Raw genomic sequence first — 19,417 nt, forward strand, 5'->3', positions numbered from 1 at the left:
AAAACATCCGTTGAGAAATGGCTGGGTGAGCAGATAAATGAGGAACCTTGCAGCTCTGGCCAGGATCTATCTACACACTCTGAGGGGCAGGTCCAGGCTGGGCAGGGTCTAGGGTCTCAGGCTGTGCCTCTGTGTCCTCCAGGCGCCTTCCTGATCCCATACACCCTCTTCCTCATCATCGCTGGGATGCCCCTGTTCTACATGGAGCTGGCTCTGGGCCAGTACAACCGGGAAGGGGCGGCCACTGTGTGGAAGATCTGCCCATTCTTCAAAGGTAAAGAAGGAGTCTGGGGGAGTCAAGGGTGGTTCTAAAAGACTTCCATGTGCCCCCTGGAGAATCTGCTCCAGAGGCAGGATCAGTGGGAGACCAACTCTCTTGTGGGATTTACAGGTACTGTCAAGGTCAAGTGTGTCCACCATTCAAAGTTGTATGGAGAGCATCTGGTATGTCAGGAACAGTATTAGCCTAGAAAGTCTGGAAATCTGAATTCCAGTCTAGGCTCTACAGCTGAATGACCAGAGGGAGTCTGTTTTCCTGGATGGGAAATACTCACAGAAGTGTCAAAAGTACCTGGCACACATACCACCATTCTCCCCTCTTGCTCCCATGGCAGACATGACAAATTGATCATGCATCTTTTAACCTCAGCCAGATGACTGCCTCACAATCCTTAATATGACAGGCATAACTAATTGATTACGGCCAGGAGATTAGATGAAGCCAACTTGGATTTAAAACTTAGAACACATCTGGAGAAAGTGGCCACAGCAACTGTCATTTCTTGGCCCCTCTGCAGCTGTGAGAAGGGCATGGAGTAGAAATTAGTGTCTCCTAAGTGCTGGTTAGAGAACTGGGCCCCAATAGCCATGAGGTCCAGTGTGACTTCTATGAGCCTTTTAGCTGGCACATGTCTCCTAAGTACTTCCTGTGTACTCAGTCCTTAGTAGATACAGACTAGTACAAGAGGCTAATAAGACATGTGTATTAGTTAGGATTTATTTGTCTAATTTTCCAGAAATACCACTCAAGCTGGCTTTAATATAAATGAGAATTTTTGTTGGCTTATGTTATAGTAAAATCCAGGAATTTCTTTGGCTTCAGGTACAACTTGATTCAAGTGCTTGAATAATGTTATTCGGAATCTCTCTCTACTTCAAGTCTCTTTTCTTCTGTGTTAACATTTGTCTCAGCCACATTCTCCTCAAGTGCTAGCAGAGGTGGCCATCACCAACAACAAGAATTAAAATTTCCAAGCTTAATAATGAGAAAAACAAAAGCACCTTATATATCTTTATAGCTTAATAAAAGTCACAGAGAAGACTCCCATTGGCTTGACTTGAGTCATATGCCCGACTATCAGCCAATCACTGTGGCTGTGAGAAAGCAGAACTCTGACTGATCAGACCTCAGTCAGGTGCCTACATCTAGATTAAGGAAGGATTAGCCTCACCCAAATCTCACATGCTAAGAATTGCTTAAGACTACTTCCTTTAGTAAAGCTGTGCAGGCAAAAAACCAAATATGTCTATTATAGTCAAAAGTTATAAAACTAGCTCTAAAGGGGCTTCTGATACATTCAGGAAGGTGAGCTTGGCACACGAAGCAAGACCCAAAGAACACACCTCTGATCAGGGGGTGCTTATCTGGGTCCTTCAGAAGCAGGTCCTGAGACAAGGATTTCAGTGTAAGGAGTTATTTTGGGAGGTGATCCCAGGAAGCATCAGTAGGAAATAGGAAAGGGGAGGCAGCCAGTAAGCCAGTTCCACCATGGGCGAAGGGCTTAATCCCACTGGGAGAGAATGTTATCATATCTCAGTGTTATCCTACCCAAGGGGCGGGGCAGCTGGGATGTTTATACTCCAACACCTGACCCGGCTGCTCCCTGGACTTTAAGGTCCCGGCACTTCTGCCCTGCCTGATGAGTGGGCAGAAGGGGCTCCAGTGGCAAGAGGGAGCCCTCAGGCAAAGGGGTGGTGGGTGTCTAAGGGAAATAGATGAGGCTATGACAATCTGCTGCAGAAAAAGAGAGTTGTGGGGATGGGGTAGTGCAGAAGTTGGAGCCAGCTGCCCATGAGAGGTGGCTCTGGGGTGGGCTTGGGGAAGCCCCTACCTGACCCCCTCTGCCTCCCCGCCCAGGAGTTGGCTACGCTGTGATCCTCATCGCCCTGTACGTTGGCTTCTACTACAATGTCATCATCGCCTGGTCACTCTACTACCTCTTCTCCTCCTTCACCCTCAACCTGCCCTGGACGGACTGTGGCCACACCTGGAACAGCCCCAACTGCACCGACCCCAAGCTCCTCAACAGCTCCGTGCTGGGCAACCACACCAAGTACTCCAAGTACAAGTTCACACCAGCAGCAGAGTTTTATGAGTAAGTCATCAACCTCTTGTCCCATTCATACAGGCACACAGAGACCCATGCTGGGCAGGACCTGAACCAAATGCTAAGGAAAACCACAAGAGAAGAGAGGGTCATGCTGGTCGTTGTGTGTAATGTGTACTGAGCCACCACCGCAGGCCTGACCCTGGTTAGGAGCTGAGGGTACAGCTGTGGACAAGCTGGAGGAGCTTGTGTTCTGGCACAGAGTGGGGGTGGGGAGTCAATACACTAGCAGAAAAGTAAGGAAGCAAGAAGATTATACAGAGTGAACATGCCCTTTGGGGAAGAAAACACATTTTAGGAAGTGTAAGTGCTCTTAAGGAACTAAAACCAGGCATGTGGTACACAGTGATTGTGGAGGGAAAAGGAGCTTTAGCTCAGGTAGTCAGGGAGGGCTTCTATGAGGAGGCATCACAAGAACTGATGAAGTCAGCCACGGGAACATCTAGGGGCCCAGGTGGCAGGTGATGGAGCTGCAGCCTGAACCCAAGTCAGTCTGATCCTCAAGCTGTCATCTGGTCCACCCTGTGCTGCTGTCTCTCTGGGGCTTCCATGGGCATAAGTAGCTAGAGTTTGTGAGTACAAATTAGAAAGTGGACACAGCCCGGCTATTACAGCTCAGAGAAATTATCTGGACTATGTGTGCCTGAGAGGCACTGACTGGTGGTAGAAGACAGAATATCTTAAAAAAAAAGAAGAACCTTTTTATGTTGCGATCATTTTAGACGTAGAAAAAGGTTGCAGACGTAGTCCAGAGAGCCCTGAAGACCCTTCTCCCAGCTTCCCCTAATGGTGACACCTTATGCACCCACAGTGCAAGGACTGAAACCAGAAAATTAACATTGTTATGCTGTTAACCCACCTGCTAAAGACTTGTTTTAAATTCACCAGTTTTCCCACTAATGTCCTATGCTGGTCCAGGATCCAGCCTAGAGTCCCCATGTGGCATTTAGTTGTCACATCTCCTGAGTCTCCTCCAATCTGTGAGAGTTCTTCGGTCTTTTCTTGAGTGTCACGCCCTTGACACTTTTTTGAAGCGCACCAGCCAGTTATTCTGTAAACTAGCCCTCGGCGTGGATTGGTCATTGTTTTCTCCAGGTTAGACTGAGGTTAGATATTTTTGGCAAGAGTAACTTGGAGGTGATGTTGTGTCCTCTCTCGGTGCGTCATATCAGGGGGTACCTGATGCCAGGCTCCTATTACTAGGAATGTTGACCTTGATCACTCAGCTAAAGTGCTATCTGTCAGCTTCCTCCCGTGCAGAGGTGGCATTATTCTCTTCATAATTAGTAAGTGTCTTCTGGGGAGTTACTTTGAGATTATGTAAATATCTTGTTTCTCATCATACTTTGCCCACAATTCTTAGCATCCTTCAATGATTCTTGCAAACAAGGATTATTACTATAGTGTTGGTCTAAGTGTGATTTCTAGTCCCATCATTCCCCCAAAATGAAAGGAAAATTTGTCCCTTTTCTCCTATTTATTCATCTGTTCATTTACTCACTTATTCATTGATATCAGTATGGGCTCATGGGTATTTATTTTCTTCTGTGGTTTTTAACTCATAACTGTCACTATTTATTTTGCTGCCTTGTATCCTCTCAGTCTCTACTCCATCCTTTTATGTCCTTCAGGTTGCTGATAGTCAACTTATTTCCAGCCACCTAATTTCAAGTGTTTGTATGGTGGTCTCTTCAGAACGTAGCATCTTTTGTGTGTGTGGGGGGGTGTGTGTGTGTGTCATTATTTATTTTTCTAATGGTAGTACTGGGGATTGAACCCAGGACCTCATGCATACTAGGTATGCCCCCTACCACTGAGCTATACCCTCCCCTTCCAAGATGTAGCATCTCTTGTCTTTAGCCCTCAGGTGGGGTGGTTGCATTTTAGCAATCCCTACACGAGTGTCAGCAGATAAGCAGAAAGTCCCTGTTACAAGCTGTGGGGCAGGACAGGTAAATCCCACTTGAACCACACTCTCACGGTCCGCATGGTCTAGAAAAGCGGTTGGAAAACTTTCCAGCAAAAGATTAGATAGGAAAATATTTGGGGCCTTGTGGGCTGCATATGTCTCTTGCAGACTCTTTGTTTAATTTTACCCTGTAAAAAGATAAAAAAAAAATCCTCAGCTCACAGGCCATAACTAAACGGGCCACAGCCAGATCTGGCCTGGGGGCCTTGGTCTGCTGACTCCTGGTCTAGGGCAGCGCTGCCCAGGGAAACTCTCCACAACGGTAGGAACGTTCCATACCTGCACAGCCTAGTGTGTGGTTACTGAGCAGCTGAAATATGGCTAATGTGACTGAGAAGTTGAATTTTTAGTTTTATTTAATTTTCATTAATTTATATGTAAATAGCCACATGTGGCCAGTGGCTACCATACAGGATGGCGCAGGTCTAGAGGATAAAAAGACAGATTCACTAACAACAAAACTTTAGGGCCAGTCTTCTTTGGTTCTGTGTATCCCCTAAACCCTGGGAATGAGTCCTGAGTCCTGATTACTCAAAGAATGAGGTTCCTTGGGTCCATTGCCACCCTACCATCTCAGTGCAGCGGGACCACGGAGATTTGGTATGATTAAATGTGGCCTCTGGAAAGTCTGTTGCCTCCCCCTGGGGCTCAGGGACTCAGGGTTCTCAGGACCCAGGAAGCACCCTCAGTGAGCCACGGCAGGCGAATTTGCTAAGCGGCTTGGACCTGCCTGTCCGCCTGCTTCCATCTGTGTATCCCGTGGACTTCCAGCAGGCACGCGCACAGTGACATAGATTTGGGAATTTGGGAGGAGGAGAGAGGGTCTACAATTGTCATGGAATTAGAAATCCCTCTACTGTCCCCGAAGGATCTGAAAGACTGTTGTTACTTAAAGCAAGCTTCTGTTTAAGGAACAGCACCACCCCTGTCTTCCTCACTGTCACATCAGCAGCTGATCACTTACCTACCACGTGCGCCTGGCTTTCTGCTAACTTCTCTGTGTGTGGTATTTCAGTGTAAACCTCACACCAACCCAATGAGGCTTCTGTAAGTCTTACCTTCATTGCATACGTGACGAGGCTGAAAATATTAGCTTCATTTTGCAGATACGACAGCAAATCCCTGGCCCACGGCTGCATGGCTAGGACCGAACAGAGCCAAGATTTGGACTCTAGCAGTTTACACCTGCGGGACTCTGAGAGTGAGCGCGCCTTGCCCTTTGTCCCCTGAGAGCTTTCCTCACCCTGGCCCCTGCCTTGCCAGGCAGTGAAACTCCAGAGCCTGCAGTCTTAACCTCTGTGTTATATTGGATTCTAACCATTATAAATGGTCATAACTATTCCGAAATATTGTCGTAGTCACAACTGACATTTATCCAGCTTAGCGTATGTCCCAGCCGTGCATTTGGAAGTGGCATTTAAAGTGAGTTTGAACCCAAAAAATCTGGCTCCAGTGTCTAAGCTCTTAGCCCACTGATTCTAAACAATTGGCTGCTCATCGGAACCTCTCGGAGAGCTTTAAAACACACTGATGCCTGGACCCTGTGCCCAGGGATTCTGATTTCATTGGTCTGGGTGCAGCCAGGGGAATTTTTTTTTTTAACTCTGATGGTTCAAGTATTCAGCCAAGGTTGAAAACTTCTGTCTTAGCCTCTGTACTCCCCTGTCTCAGGCAGAATGAAATTCTTCCCCGGGTCGGGCTGACATCCCTACAGTACTCTGTCATGGAAAATCTAGGGCTTCCTTTATTCTTCTCCTGGGGAACCTGGCCTCAGAAAATCCCAGAACTGGTGAGGAGCTCACAATGGAGGTTTTAGGCCTCCCTAGTTTATGAGTGTGGTTTGGACCGGGAGATGGTGAAGGAGAGTGCAGAGCAGGGTGCTGCTGATACGTGCAATTGGTTCCATGCTTTCTCCCTTATCGTCTCATGATAAAGGGAAAAACACAATTTTTCTTTTTGCCCTTGGCAACCCTTTTCCTTATAAATTAAAATGGAAAGTGATAGCCTCGTCTCTAGTCTAGTTATTATTTGATTCCTCCTCTGACGTCTTCATGGCCAGCAGGTCTGCCTCAGCAGGAGGGAGAAGTGAGCTGGGTTTTGAGACCCAGGTTGCTTTAATTACAGCCTTAAACTTCCTCCAGGCTTGGCTGTAAGCAGAGTATGGTGGAAGATGACATTCTCGTGTGTGGGGCTAAGGGGGCTTGGGGGACGTAATGGGGAGCACAATCCAGGTCTTATTTCAGCGGCTTCCTGCTCTACAGAGCTCCTCTCCCCTCCCCCACCCTTCCTCCATCCTTTTAAGTACCCCACCTCCACCCCAAGCTTCATAGCTTCCACGAGCCATGTACTGAGCATCTCCTCATATCCAAGTCCCATTTAGTCTTCATGGTTCATGGAGGTGGGAATGGCTCCTGTTACACAGATAAGAATGTAGTGGTTCAGGTTTTAGGCGAGGGCAGAGCTGGGATCTGAACCCAGGCGGTCTGAGTCAAGGCTCTCAGCCCATCCACGGGCCTCTCCTCTGTCTTCTCCTCCATCCTGCAGGGTCTCCAGTGAGGTGTATTTAGGACAGGAGTGCAGAAGTCTCTGCGGGTAGATGGGAGTCCTTCTGCATTTCTTTCTCACCTGGAGGCAGCTTTTGTGTGCTTCTAAGTCTCTAAATCATAAGCCACCTCTGGATTTTTTTTAATGGCCCTTTTAGCTAAATGTTTCTGCTTTAAAACAGTTACCCCCTCACAGTCTGGGGACCCAGCGAATAGGACTCCCAGTGCCAACCCTGAGGAGGTTAGGTCATTGTTTTTGCTTTTCTCAGAGCCTGCTGGCCAATTCTCTTGCCACCTTGTATTCATTTAAGCTGATGGATTGACCATATCATTCAGTGTAACAAAACTGATTCTCCCAAGGCTTCGGGCCTGAAGCCAAGCAGCCGGTGGCTAAAACAGCTGTGATGCTCTGTACCTTTATCTGTAAAAAGGTACCCTCGGTGAACACGCACCGGGAGATGGAAAACTTCTACTCCCTGCCCGTTCCTGGGGGGAACAAGCACTAACCCTCTGGGCTTAAACGTCAAGCGAGATCTGAGCCCGTTTGGCTCGTAGGCTTCGGAAAGCCTGGGCCGCGTACTTCGCGATGATTCATTTTCATTAAACTGCTGGAAAACTACAGTAAACCCAAGTTACTTGTACTCACCCCCAAGGCTTGGGCCTGCTGGCGGGGAGGCGGCTGGGCTGGCATTCCTTTCCTCAGGAATTGGCTCTGGAGGCTGACTTTTTCACTGATGAAATATCTAGACAACCAGTGCAGCCCTGAAAGTGGGCTTCACACACACGTGGGGGTACCTGGGCCCATCAGGAGGCATCTCGGTCATCTGATTGGACGCTAGAGTCATTTTAGCAAGTTTCAGGGCAAGCATAGTTGGTTCGGTGCCTTTTTTTTTTCTTTCATGATTCTAACAGTCAAATTGGCCAAATGGTTATTGATTAAATACTTGGTCCATAAAACAGTGGGAAGAGGCAGGACTAATTTAAGAGTCAGATGATTCTGGTTCTCTGTCTTTTTAGATGTGCTGCCCTCTCTTCTTCCCTTCCCTTCCTTTCCCCTCCTCTCCCGGCTGCTGTTCCCTCTCCCTACCCTCTTCTTTATACTTTTCTCCCCGCTCCCCTTCTTCTTTCCCTCCTCCTCCTTCTCCTCCTTCTTTCTCTCTCTCTGACTCTCTCTGTCTCTCTCCTCCCCTCCTCCTTCTCAGCACAGGAGAGGGGCACCATTTTTGAATTAAGATTAGCAGGGAGGAATATGAAAACGAATATATGTATGTATTTGCATGACTGGGACATTGTGCTGTACACCAGAAACTGACACATTGTAACTGATTGTACTTCTATTGAAAAAAAAAAAAAAGATAAGCAGGGAGAGAAGTTTGCCAGGCAGACAAATTGGGCCAGGAAGTGTGTTCTAGGCAGAAAGGAATAGACGTGTCCAATCCCAGAGCAATGAGAGCTTCCTGTAGCTGGGGAATGACAAGTGGCTGGCCATCGCCAGGAGCCAAAGGCAGGGTGCACTTGGCACAGGACAGTTGTGAAAGGCCTCAGATTCTTAAAGGCTTACGTTTTCATCCTCCAGATCAGGGTTTCACAACCTCGACGCTTGAGACGGTTTGGGCTGGATAACTCTGGGCTACAGGGGGAGGGCCATCCAGTACATTTTGGATGTATAGCCACATCCCAGGTCTCTGCCCACTAGATACCAGTGGCACCCCCTGCTCTCCAGATGTGACAGCCAAAGATGTCTCCAGGTGTCGCCAAATGTGTGGGCAAGGCAAGGGCAAAACTGCCTCCTCCATGAGAACCACTGTTTCAGGTGATAAGGAGCCTCTGAGGATTTGGGAGCAAGAGAGTGACCAGGTTAGAACAAAATTTCAGCAGCACAGACTGGATTTAAGGGGGAAACTGGAGGCAGAAAGACTGTGATAGTGGGGAGAAATCTTTCCTCTGTTTATTTACCACCATCTCCCCCAGACCAGGCATGTCTGGGGGATTTTTGTTACTTTCAACACTTCTGTTACGGTTTAAAAAGCAGCCTTGGGTGGGGGCATCTCCCCCGGTGAGTTGCTGGTCCAGGGCCGGTTGGTGCCAAGCGCAAGCCCAAATGATCAGGCCAGAGGCAGGAGCAGCCCGGGGCCCTTCTCCATCTATGTGCACTTTTGGGGACTGGCCTGTGGTCCAAGCCTTGGTCATCCTCCCTGACAACACCGTCTTCCCCTGTCCCTTCCCCTCTCTTCCGGGCAGGCGAGGAGTCTTGCATCTGCATGAGAGCAGTGGGATTCACGACATCGGCCTGCCGCAGTGGCAGCTCTTGCTCTGTCTGATTGTGGTGGTCGTCGTCCTGTATTTTAGCCTCTGGAAAGGAGTGAAGACATCAGGAAAGGTAACATCTTGGTTTCTCTTCTGGTTGGGAAGTTGGCCTCAAAAAAAAATTCTTTTTTCTACCTATAACCAGGTAGTTGGTGAAAGAAAAGATGGGTTGCAGTATAAAGCCTGGGTTTGCAGTCCAGCCCTGCCACCGGCTGGCTGGAGACCTTGGACAAATCTCCTCCAAACAAGACAGATTCAGTTGCTTATGGTTTTGTGTGTGTTACAGACAGGCAGGCCACCCAGTGTCGTTTCCTGAGTCCCTATCCAGAGACATATATGTGCCTCCTTCTAAATAAAGGCTAATGGTCCCAAACTATACACATTATTACATATCTTGCTTTTTTTAAACTTAACATTACCTTAAAGATAATTTTACATCAGGTAGTCAGGTTGCACTTTGAGATACAAACTGGATTTTCCAATTGCCATTAAATCAACTTAGGGGGCAGCCACAATTTTTTTTAAATGAAATAGTCTAAATAGTAACGGATTACACTGCATAGAGCAAAGGAAGAGCTGCCTTGTGGAATTTCTGTTTCATTTGCAGCGATCCATATGTCTCAGTATATCAGTTTTTCCTTACCATGAGTTGTCATGGCCAAAAAAAGCATGAGATGCTGCATTAGTGGAAGAAGCAAGCGCTTCAGACTGAGAGCGTCAGCAGAGACCGTGGTGGAGGCAGCATTCGGGCTGGGTTTCTAAGGACAGGGGCAGGTAGTGATGGGGCAGAGGGAAGGGGTTTTCAGTGGAAAGATGCAAAGCCACAGAGGTGCAGAAGCCCCAGGCCAGCCTTGTCCAGCCTCTCCGCGCCTCTCCTGGGTATCCGGAGCAGGGCTCTCCTGGCCTCTGCAGGCAGCAGAACTGAAGAAGGTGAATGTGTTTTACGACTGCTCCTGGCCGGGGTGTGGGGCCGCCACAGGCTTCTAATATTGCATCCCAAAATTAAGTTTCCCATAGCCATTGCCAAAAGGGGTGCAGCCTGCGCCACCCAGTATAGCACTTGGCGGAGCAGCACTTGAGTTGTCTGCAGAGACTGATGCTGAAGAGAAGGAGTGGAGCTGCGCATGCTCCATTTCTTTGAGCAAAGGCACCTTCCGGGGAGGAGGACTCATCCCCTCCCCCACCGCCGAAGAATGTAATAAGGGGCAGGATAGGAGTGTTGCTCCCTGAGATAGAAACACGCCAACCACTGAAGTCCTGCCCACATTTTGCCTAAGTCCTCCAGTGTTCTGGCAGCTGAGCAGGCGAGGGGCCCTGTTGCCCATGGGGCAGGGCTTTCTAGAATAGGGAGCTCCACTCAGGACATGGCTGTGCCCTGTCTTTAATTGTTTTTATGCACTGGCTCATGAGAAAACCGAGAATGTTGCTTATTTCTCCCCAGACTCCATCTGGAACGGGACACAGAGCTTTTCTTAGCAGACTTCCACAGCCACAAAGCCGGCCTGAAATGAATTGCAAATATTCACACTTCCTGTCTTGGCAAGTGAAGGCTCTGTGCTTGGAGGATGAGTGACTCCACAGCTGGCAGCTGGGGGTGTGGGGGTGGGGTGGAGTCTGAATCAGGGAAAGGGGTTACGGCAGACCACACATTCTGGGACCTGGCCCGCTGACCACCTCAGGGGAGAGGGCGGAGGTCTGAGTCAGTCAGGAGTCAGTCAGCTCCCGGGAAGCTGGGCAAGCGTGCACCCAGGGCCGCTCGCCAGCCTGCAGTCCTGCCTGCCTCCTCTGTCTCGTGAGTCCTTGGCTGAGCTGGCGCTTAGCAACTACGGGCCCATAACTGAGCACCTAAATGTGAATTGGAAGGCACTCCAAGGCCCTCTACTCCAGCCTGCTTGTACAGATGGGGAAGCTGAGGCCAGGAGAGGGGCCGGGTTTCACAGCCGTCTTGGCAAGGTTCGGACTGGAACCTGGGTCTCAAGTATATACTAATGTAAGTGATTAGGAACATGGCTTTGTGGTCAGCCCACGTGGATGGAGTCCAGGATCTATCATTCCCTGCTGGGTGACCTCAGGATTAATGACGCTCCCTAAACTTCAGCGTCCTCACCAGCAGAGGGAGGGCAGTTAAAGATCATGACAGCCTTCCCGGCAGTTGGGAGGAGGGAGTAAGAGGTCCTCAGTGCAGAGCTAGCAGATGGAAATTGCTCAATAAATGGTCCTCATCTGTCTTTGTCCCCTGCATCAGCTCCACTTCCAGGGCTCTGTCCCTACCTCAGTGGTTTCCGAACTCTGCTGACTTCCTGAGGGGCTGGGAGGATGGTGAGGCCCAGGCTTCCACCTGCTCTGTCTACATATTGGACTAAACTTTCAGAAACCTTGGACTCCCCTATGCCTGAAGAGAAACCCAGACAACAGAACTGGCCAGGGTCGGCCACCACTCTGCCCACTTCACTGCCAGGCTGTTTGGGGGATGGGAAAAGACAGAGTACTTCTCGAATTCTGGCAGTGGTGTTGGGGTTGGGGAGAGAGAAAGACAGACCTATTCAAAGAAAACTTGAGTTCTAGATATTTCAATAGAAAGGTCATTTGGTTACTTTTGTGTTCAAGTCATAATTCTAGCCACGTCTTCCCACTGTGTCGATACAGGCTGGTCCTGGCTTGCTTTAGTGACCCAGCCAAGCCCAGGTACAGTGTACAGCATCATTTGCATGGGAGCAATGAATTTACTAAAATATTTACAGCTCAGTGTTTTCTTAACTAACTTCAGTGCATATCCCTCACCCCCGTACATCTTAGTACGTACGTCTTCATTATTTGAGCAAATGTCCCTAAAACCCAATTCAGAGGATCACAAATTTTAAATCATTAGAAGCTAAATGAACACAGCTTTGTAGTGATGAAGTGTGGGCATTTATGATCTCTATGTTAGAGTGAACCTTAGAGGTGACCCCGAGCAGTGCTTCTCAACCTTTAATGCACATAAGAATCACATGGAGGACTTGTTAAAACTCAGATTCCTGGATCCTTCCTTGAGAATCTGATTCCTTGGAGGTGGGGTGAGAATTTGCATTTCTGACAGGCTCTTAGGTGATGCTGCTGCTGCTGCTGGGCCATGGGCCTCACTTTGATCTTGGCAATTGCCTAATGCCTGGATTCCTAGCAAGATTTGTACACCTCCAGTGACTGAGACCTCACCACCTCTCTGGGAAGCTCATTCTCTCTTTAGAGCTCTGTTTGATGAGAAAGTTTTCCCTTTTTGGAGCCAAGATCTTCCTCATTGTGACTATCAGCCATTGGTTTGAGTTTGGCTCTAGAAACACACACATTCTAACCCTTATCCATAGAAACACAAGGTGGATAAGAAGTCGAATTTGAGGTGATGGGAAGCAGAAGCCTCCCCTAGGGACTGAGGACACTTGCCCAAACGTTGGGCTGCTCATTGCTCTCTTCATCTGATGCTCAGAGACAGACCAAGTTTGGCTTCTTATGGCCAGAGCTGCACTGCAAGTTGAAATTTTGAGAGCAGAGCAGCCTGGGGTGGAGATGACAGTGCCCATGTGTCCCTTCTCTTTGCCCAGTATGCATACTGGGTACATGTTAGCAGAAGCAAGCTGTTGGCCAAGGATCCAGGAGCCTCCCTTTCTGCAGAAGATTTTAGGCAGCTGAACTCCCTTCTGCCATGAGTTCTGAGAAATTTCAGCAGGACTCAGATGGTTTAGCTTTGAACACGTGTGCACGGACAAAACAGAATCCCCTTTCCTGATGCTTGACTGCAGAGACAGCTCAGTCATGTCCTGATGTGTTCCCTGGGGAAATGGGCTCCACGTTGGAGCCTCAGACGTGGCAAGTGAGGGCTGCCTCTGGACCCCGTGGCAGATTCCGTAGAGTCAGACCTGAGGATGCTGTTTTTTGATGAGTGGAGTGTGGTCTCACCAGGCCTGCTGGGCTGGGCAGTGGGCCTGCATCTGCTGACGTGAGTCGTAGGGGGCACAGCACTTAGGAACCAACACAAGGATAGTGAGGGCTCTTCCTTGTGCCTGTCACCAAGAAGCCGGACTCATTTGTCTCAGTTTGGGAGAATCAGTCCAGGATTATGAGGCCATCCAGATGCAGTGGCTTCACTTTCTAAGGCATGTTTCCATCTTTTTTTGTTTTTGGCAATTTGTCCTCCCTCTTCCTGTGCCCCTGAAAGAAAACAGAAGCCTAAAGCCTATACCCACAAAGACCCCCCCCCACCCCCGTAGAATAAGGGAGCAATGGCGTTCAAGCTGGATAACAAAACAGAAGAGCTTGATTCCTCTTCTGATTCCCTCGGAAGGCATGACCAACATTGATGCACTGAATTATTCTTGAACTCATTTGCTCATTCATTCACTTACTTATTCTTTCATTCATTATTTATTTAGTCCTCCATTAACCCTCTGATTTATCACGGATTCACCGATCCATCTATCCATCCATCCACTCAACCACTGACTCAGCTAACCATCCATCTATCCATTTAATCATCTACCCAGTTATACATCCAATCATCCATCCATCCATCCATCCATCCATTCATCCATCTACCCATCAGTTTAATCATTCATCTGTACAACTATCCTGTCATTCATCCATCCATCTAACAAACATATTTTAAGCACCCATGTGTGCCCTGGGCTGGGGATATAAGTTTGAAAAATATGGAGATTTTGCGTCTAAGGAGTTCCTGGTCTAGTGGGAAAGACAGACAGGGAGGATAAACCACAGTCCTTCAGTGTAGATATGGAAAACATGACTTTATATGCTACATCTGTTTTTGTGTTGAGGCCATATCTTTCTAGGCTAGCAAAGAACTTTACCCTCAGTCATGTTTCAGGGCTTCCATTTTCTCTCTAAGGATATGTGAAGGTTCTAGGAGATACCCAGTGCCAGGGCTTGGGGAGGAGGGACCGTCTAGTCTTTGACATTTGTCTTTCTGTATTTCAGCTGAGACTTACTTGGGTCTGGCTACCCTGGCCCTGAGTGGGTTTTTTTTTTTTTTTTTTTTTGCTAGGGGCACAGTCTTCTTTCTGCAAAGCTGCCCGAGGCTGCATCTGCCTAGAGCAGTGATTTTTAACTTGACTACACATTACATCACCCAGGGGGAGCTCTTAAACCATGGAGTGCGGGCTCACCCTAGACTAATTAAATCAAAAACTCCAAGAATGGGACCTGAACCATGACATTTTAATCTGGGACTTCCCCCAGAGTAGTCTAATGTAGAGTTTGGGGTAAGAAGGAACAGTGAGGAAGCCCACACAGTCTTTCCCTCCCCCGACTTTTCTTTTCTGTTTCTTCATCTTGGGCAAGGTGGGTTGCTGTCTCTTTTCAGTCTGGGGATAATCTCTCCCCTTATGGGTTTCTGAACAAGACAGTCTGTCTTTGTCCTAAATCCATTCCCAAATAAAGAGCGGACAGAGATTCTGAGATTCTCTTTTCTGCTCAGCCACATCCCTCCTTGGGCAGTGAGCTTAGGAGGAGATACTTGAATGAAGGTAAATGAGAGGGAGAGAGAGGAGGGAGGGAGGGAGGAGGGCCTCAAGGTGGGTGTGCTTAGTTCTGCTTGGGCCAACGTGAAGGAGTCTGTACAGGACGTTTGTAGAGGAGGAGGCATTGGGTGCTATGAGAACCTAGTCTTCGTCCTTGCTGCCCTTTGCTTCCACGGCAGTGCCACCCTCAGTGCACTGACTTCCACCTGGTTCCGAACTGCTCTAGAGTGTGGCCTTTGTCTGCTCACTCTGTCCTGGGATGCCCCATGTCTGGCCCAGAGATGGAGCTTTTAGCATATGCACTGTGTAAAAGAAGGTGTGGGGAGGGTGTGACTGGCTCCCTGGGAGAAAGCACCGCACCCCCACCCCATCCCTGCCCTGCCAGCTCCCCACCAGCAGCAGAGCGAGGCTCTCACCACGAGTGTGTCCCCTGCTAGGTGGTGTGGATCACCGCCACGCTGCCTTACCTCGTGCTGTTTGTGCTCCTGGTCCACGGCGTCACGCTGCCCGGCGCCTCCAACGGCATCAACGCCTATCTGCACATCGACTTCTACCGTCTAAAAGAGGCCACGGTCAGTACCCACCCTCGGGCCAGGGTTGGGGAGGGCTCTCAGTGCAGGTGGTGATAGAAAATCTGGTCCCAGCTCTGCGTAGCCTGGGACAGATCCTTTCCTCACTGGGCTGCAGCTTCTCTATCTGACCATTGCCGATTTGATTTGCACCTGACAGTCTCCATGAGCTCTGATGGTCTGGAATCTGTGCTTCCACTGAGTGTTGCAGACCCCTCTTGTCAAGGAGAGCAATACCCTGTCCTGGGTTCTTACCCCTGCCCTGTGCCGTGGGCCCCCTAACCTACCCCCTCCCCAGCTACTGCAGCCCTATTTCTAGTCCCCAATCCTGGCCTCTGCTACCGTCTGTGATGTCGGCATGAGGAGCAGCATCAACCACAGGGAGAGCCAGACCCTGCTGACTCTCTCCCTGCGCAGCCTCCTCCAGCTCACTGTCCCACCCAGAGACACAGTTTACAATGAAGAGGGGGTGAATTTGGAGTGGAGTCCAAAGAAGTGGAGTGAGGCTGGAAGCAGAGACAATCTCAGAGGTCCTAGAGCCTTGAGAATCTTCAAATCACAGCTGAGATTATTCCCGCCCTCCTCCCCCATGGCCACCTCAGGGACAGCACTTCAACACTTCCCCTCACGATCCCTAAAGGCATCCTCCTCTGTTTGAACCTACAAAAATCCTGGAAGGCAGGGTCAAATAGGACTAGGAGGGGTACTTCCTAGTATGCACCCCCCATAGTCCCAACACACCACAGTGTTATAGCCTGAGAACCAGGAGAAAAACCCATTTCCTTAGTAAGGTCAGAAAGAACAGAGCACGAGGCACGAGTCAGCCTTGTAAACTATGAAACAAATCAGAGTTCTGTCTGTTCTGCGCTGTTTAAACATCCTAAGTCTTTCCAGACAGTACGAATGGAGCCTGAGTGCCGTCCCAAAGAGCAAATCTGTCTTCCTCCATCGGATTGCATCTCTCATTATACCCTCTGCTTACAAAGCAGCAGCAGTCTAGAATAACATGAGTGGGGAGATGACAGAAATCTCGCAAGTCTGAATTGCAGCTTAGTCCAGGTGAGCTCGGTACAAGGATCCCCACTGTACAGATGAGGAAACTGAGATACAGACAGGGAAATTTACCAGGGCTAGACCATGAGGCTGAGAGGCTGGAGAGGGGCTCAGATCTCTGGGCTTCCAGCCATACAATTTTCATCACTCAAAAGATGAAATAAACAAACCCCATTGCCCACCAAGGAGTCACTGTTGTCTACGGGTTGGCAGAAGCTACTGGAATCATTACCCGTTTCCAAAGATGTTGTCTCCATAACCCCAGAGATTACAGTCATAACCCTTTGCCCTTGCCCCTTCCACATTCTAGCCTAGAACTTGTAGTCTATTTCTTTGAAAATAAGGACATCAAATTGAGTCAGTGCATTCCTCCGGGATGAGCTCGCTCATGGCCACCCAAGGCTGGGAGATGCTGGAGACACCCCACCCTCTCCCCAGTGATTCTGTACAGGCTGCTGGGGAGCAGGAGGGGCATGACTGCCCATCTCTGGTTCAGACCTCGTTCCCTCAGGTCTCAGAGTATCCTCGGGGCTTCCCAGCCCTTCTGGAGCAGTGAGGTAGTCCAATTCTGTGGAAGCAGAGGGTGATGGCCTTTGTATGCCCATTTCAGGTATGGATTGATGCTGCAACTCAGATATTTTTTTCCTTGGGGGCTGGATTTGGAGTCTTGATTGCATTTGCTAGTTACAACAAATTTGACAACAACTGCTACAGGTAAGATCCTTACTGGGGCCCTGGAAAGCTCTAAACCCTAGGGATGAACCCTTGCAGGGATGGAAGAAAGGGCTCTGATCTGAGACAAGTCAAATTTTCTTCTTGGGTTCCATCCCCTGTGAAGCGAGGCAGAGTACAGACCATCCCGGATGTTCTGTGAAAGCTGACGTGGCCTCTAGGGGTCCTGATGGACATCTTTCAGTTCAGGACACCTCTGAAACAGATGTAAGGTGAGAAGCTGGGAAAGTTAAGGCCACTAACACTGGGAAATCATGGTGCTGGGTAGCTGGGACAGAGGACCACTGTGTGACTTTCTGAGCATCCAGCACTGCCTGTCTGTCTGTCCACCTGATGCCCGGGTGGAATATCCAGGTTGGTTACATGAGGGGTGAGGGCCTGGCAGGGTCAGAGTTTAAGACCACAAGGCATAATGAGAAGTCCGCTTAGGGCAGTGGAGTCAGAAGACCATGCTCTAGATCAATTGGTTCAGTCAGCATTTAATGCTGCCCCCTGCAGGCCCGGTGCTGTAAGGGCCTCAGACATGGGCACCGATTTGGCCTTCTTCCATCCCTCTTTATCAAAAGCTTGAGACAGAATCACAGCCTCCCTGGTACAAGGCAGAGTAGGATGCGTGCATACTAGTGGGGCAGGCTATAGAGAGGCCAAGGAAATGGGGCAATCAGCGAGAGCACGGAGGTGCATTTGAGGTGAGCCTTGGAGGATAATTAGGTTTGGGAGAGGCAGGCGTTGAGCAAGGGAATGACGTGCTTGGAGTGGACCAACAGTATGAGCAAAGCCAGAGGAGGTGGTATGTTCATGAACCAGCAAGTTGACTGGTTTGTTCGGAGAGTGCATGTTGGGGAGTCATGGAAAAGGAGCCTGGAAAGAAGGTTGGGTCATCTTAGCAAAGCCCCTGAATGCCTGGGAGAGAAGCTGAGAGGCACTGGAGAGCCATGAAAAGTTTGTTGAAGGAGGCTGGTGACTCAGCTTCCCAGCAAGAGTTTGCTGTCAGGCTCCGGTATCAAGGTGTTTCATCCAGAAACTGTTGACCTGTTTCCTGCACCTACAGGTTCTGACCCAGTGTTGGTGGGGCACTGGGGGCCCATGTGGCAGCAGGGAAACTGACAAGGGGAATGGCATTTGAAGCCATGGATTCCATAGACGGTCCAGCGGTCAACGAGCAGGGCTGGGGAGAATCAAGCAACTTGAACTAACAGTGTGCTTCTTTCCCCCAGGGACGCCCTGCTCACCAGCACCATCAACTGTGTCACCAGCTTCATCTCTGGGTTCGCCATCTTCTCCATCCTTGGTTACATGGCCCATGAGCACAAAGTCAACATTGAGGATGTTGCCACTGAAGGTGGGTGGGTGGACTTCTGCCCCACAGAAGAGGAGGGGGCTGAGAAACCCACCTCCTTCTTGGCTGTGCAGTTCTCTCGTGGCTGCAGGACTGAGAGGGCTGGACATAGAGCTTTCTGGACTGCTCATTTGTTGGACTTTGAGGCCATCAGTAGGAATTCTGGGCAGAAGCTTCTCCTGAGGCCAGGCAAGACAGATTTTGGAGCACCCACTCTGTACCAGCCCCTGTGCTTAGCACTTGACATATCTTCGTTTAGTTCTTGCAGTGCTGCTAGGCAGGTGTTAATAGACCCACTTTAAAGATGAGAAAGCTGAGACCCAGGCTATAGAAGCTGTTTGGGGTCACCCAGCTAGTGAGCAGTGGTGCCAACATCCAACCAGTTTGCCTCTAGAGCCTGCGTCCTCCCCCCGCTGCTTCTCATATTCCTATGGCCACAAAGAGGCTGAGACTTGGGGAGGGGCTGCCTCTCATGGACTCTGAAGGTCACACATTTTGGAGAGTAGGAGGATCCCTCACAGTGCGCGGGTGGTGGGGTTTGAAGCACGTAGTCTGTAGCTGTCCAGGTGAGGCACTGCTCTCTGGCTTGGCTGTTTGAGGTCAACCTCCTGGGTGCATCGGTGAACTCAGGCTGGAGCTGGCTCCATCAGTCGTCTTCGGAGCGTGGTTTGCCCAGTCCACACGTGACTGCTCAGATATCATGGGGCGGGGCTGGGGCGTATTGGATCTCAAAACGCTCCCCTCTCATCTGCAGCTCAGCCACTGGTGAGGTCCTTGATGTTTCTTATAGGAGCTGGCCTAGTCTTCATCCTGTACCCGGAAGCCATTTCCACCCTATCGGGATCCACATTCTGGGCCGTCGTGTTCTTCATCATGCTGCTGGCTCTGGGAATTGACAGCTCAGTGAGTGATCTTGCTCAGATACCACCCCCGACAGACACCACTGGACCTGACCCTCCCTCCCCCAAATACACACACACACACACACACACACACACACACACACTA

At 49.5% G+C, this 19,417-nt stretch overlaps 1 protein-coding gene across 2 annotated transcripts in view; it reads left to right on the plus strand.

Annotated features, from left to right (window-relative positions):
- SLC6A2 (solute carrier family 6 member 2) overlaps positions 1-19,417 on the plus strand; it is a 39,911-nt gene that overhangs the window by 11,158 nt on the left and 9,336 nt on the right. For both annotated transcript variants that reach the window (XM_072967381.1, XM_072967380.1), the window contains exons 3-9: positions 143-274; positions 2,138-2,375; positions 9,141-9,279; positions 15,154-15,288; positions 16,949-17,052; positions 18,288-18,412; positions 19,200-19,312. In XM_072967381.1, the coding sequence (XP_072823482.1) occupies positions 143-274; positions 2,138-2,375; positions 9,141-9,279; positions 15,154-15,288; positions 16,949-17,052; positions 18,288-18,412; positions 19,200-19,312 (986 nt within the window). The remainder of the gene's footprint in view (positions 1-142; positions 275-2,137; positions 2,376-9,140; positions 9,280-15,153; positions 15,289-16,948; positions 17,053-18,287; positions 18,413-19,199; positions 19,313-19,417) is intronic.

Source organism: Vicugna pacos, chromosome 9, assembly GCF_048564905.1.
Source record: "Vicugna pacos chromosome 9, VicPac4, whole genome shotgun sequence".
NCBI classification, from domain to species: Eukaryota; Metazoa; Chordata; class Mammalia; order Artiodactyla; family Camelidae; genus Vicugna; species Vicugna pacos.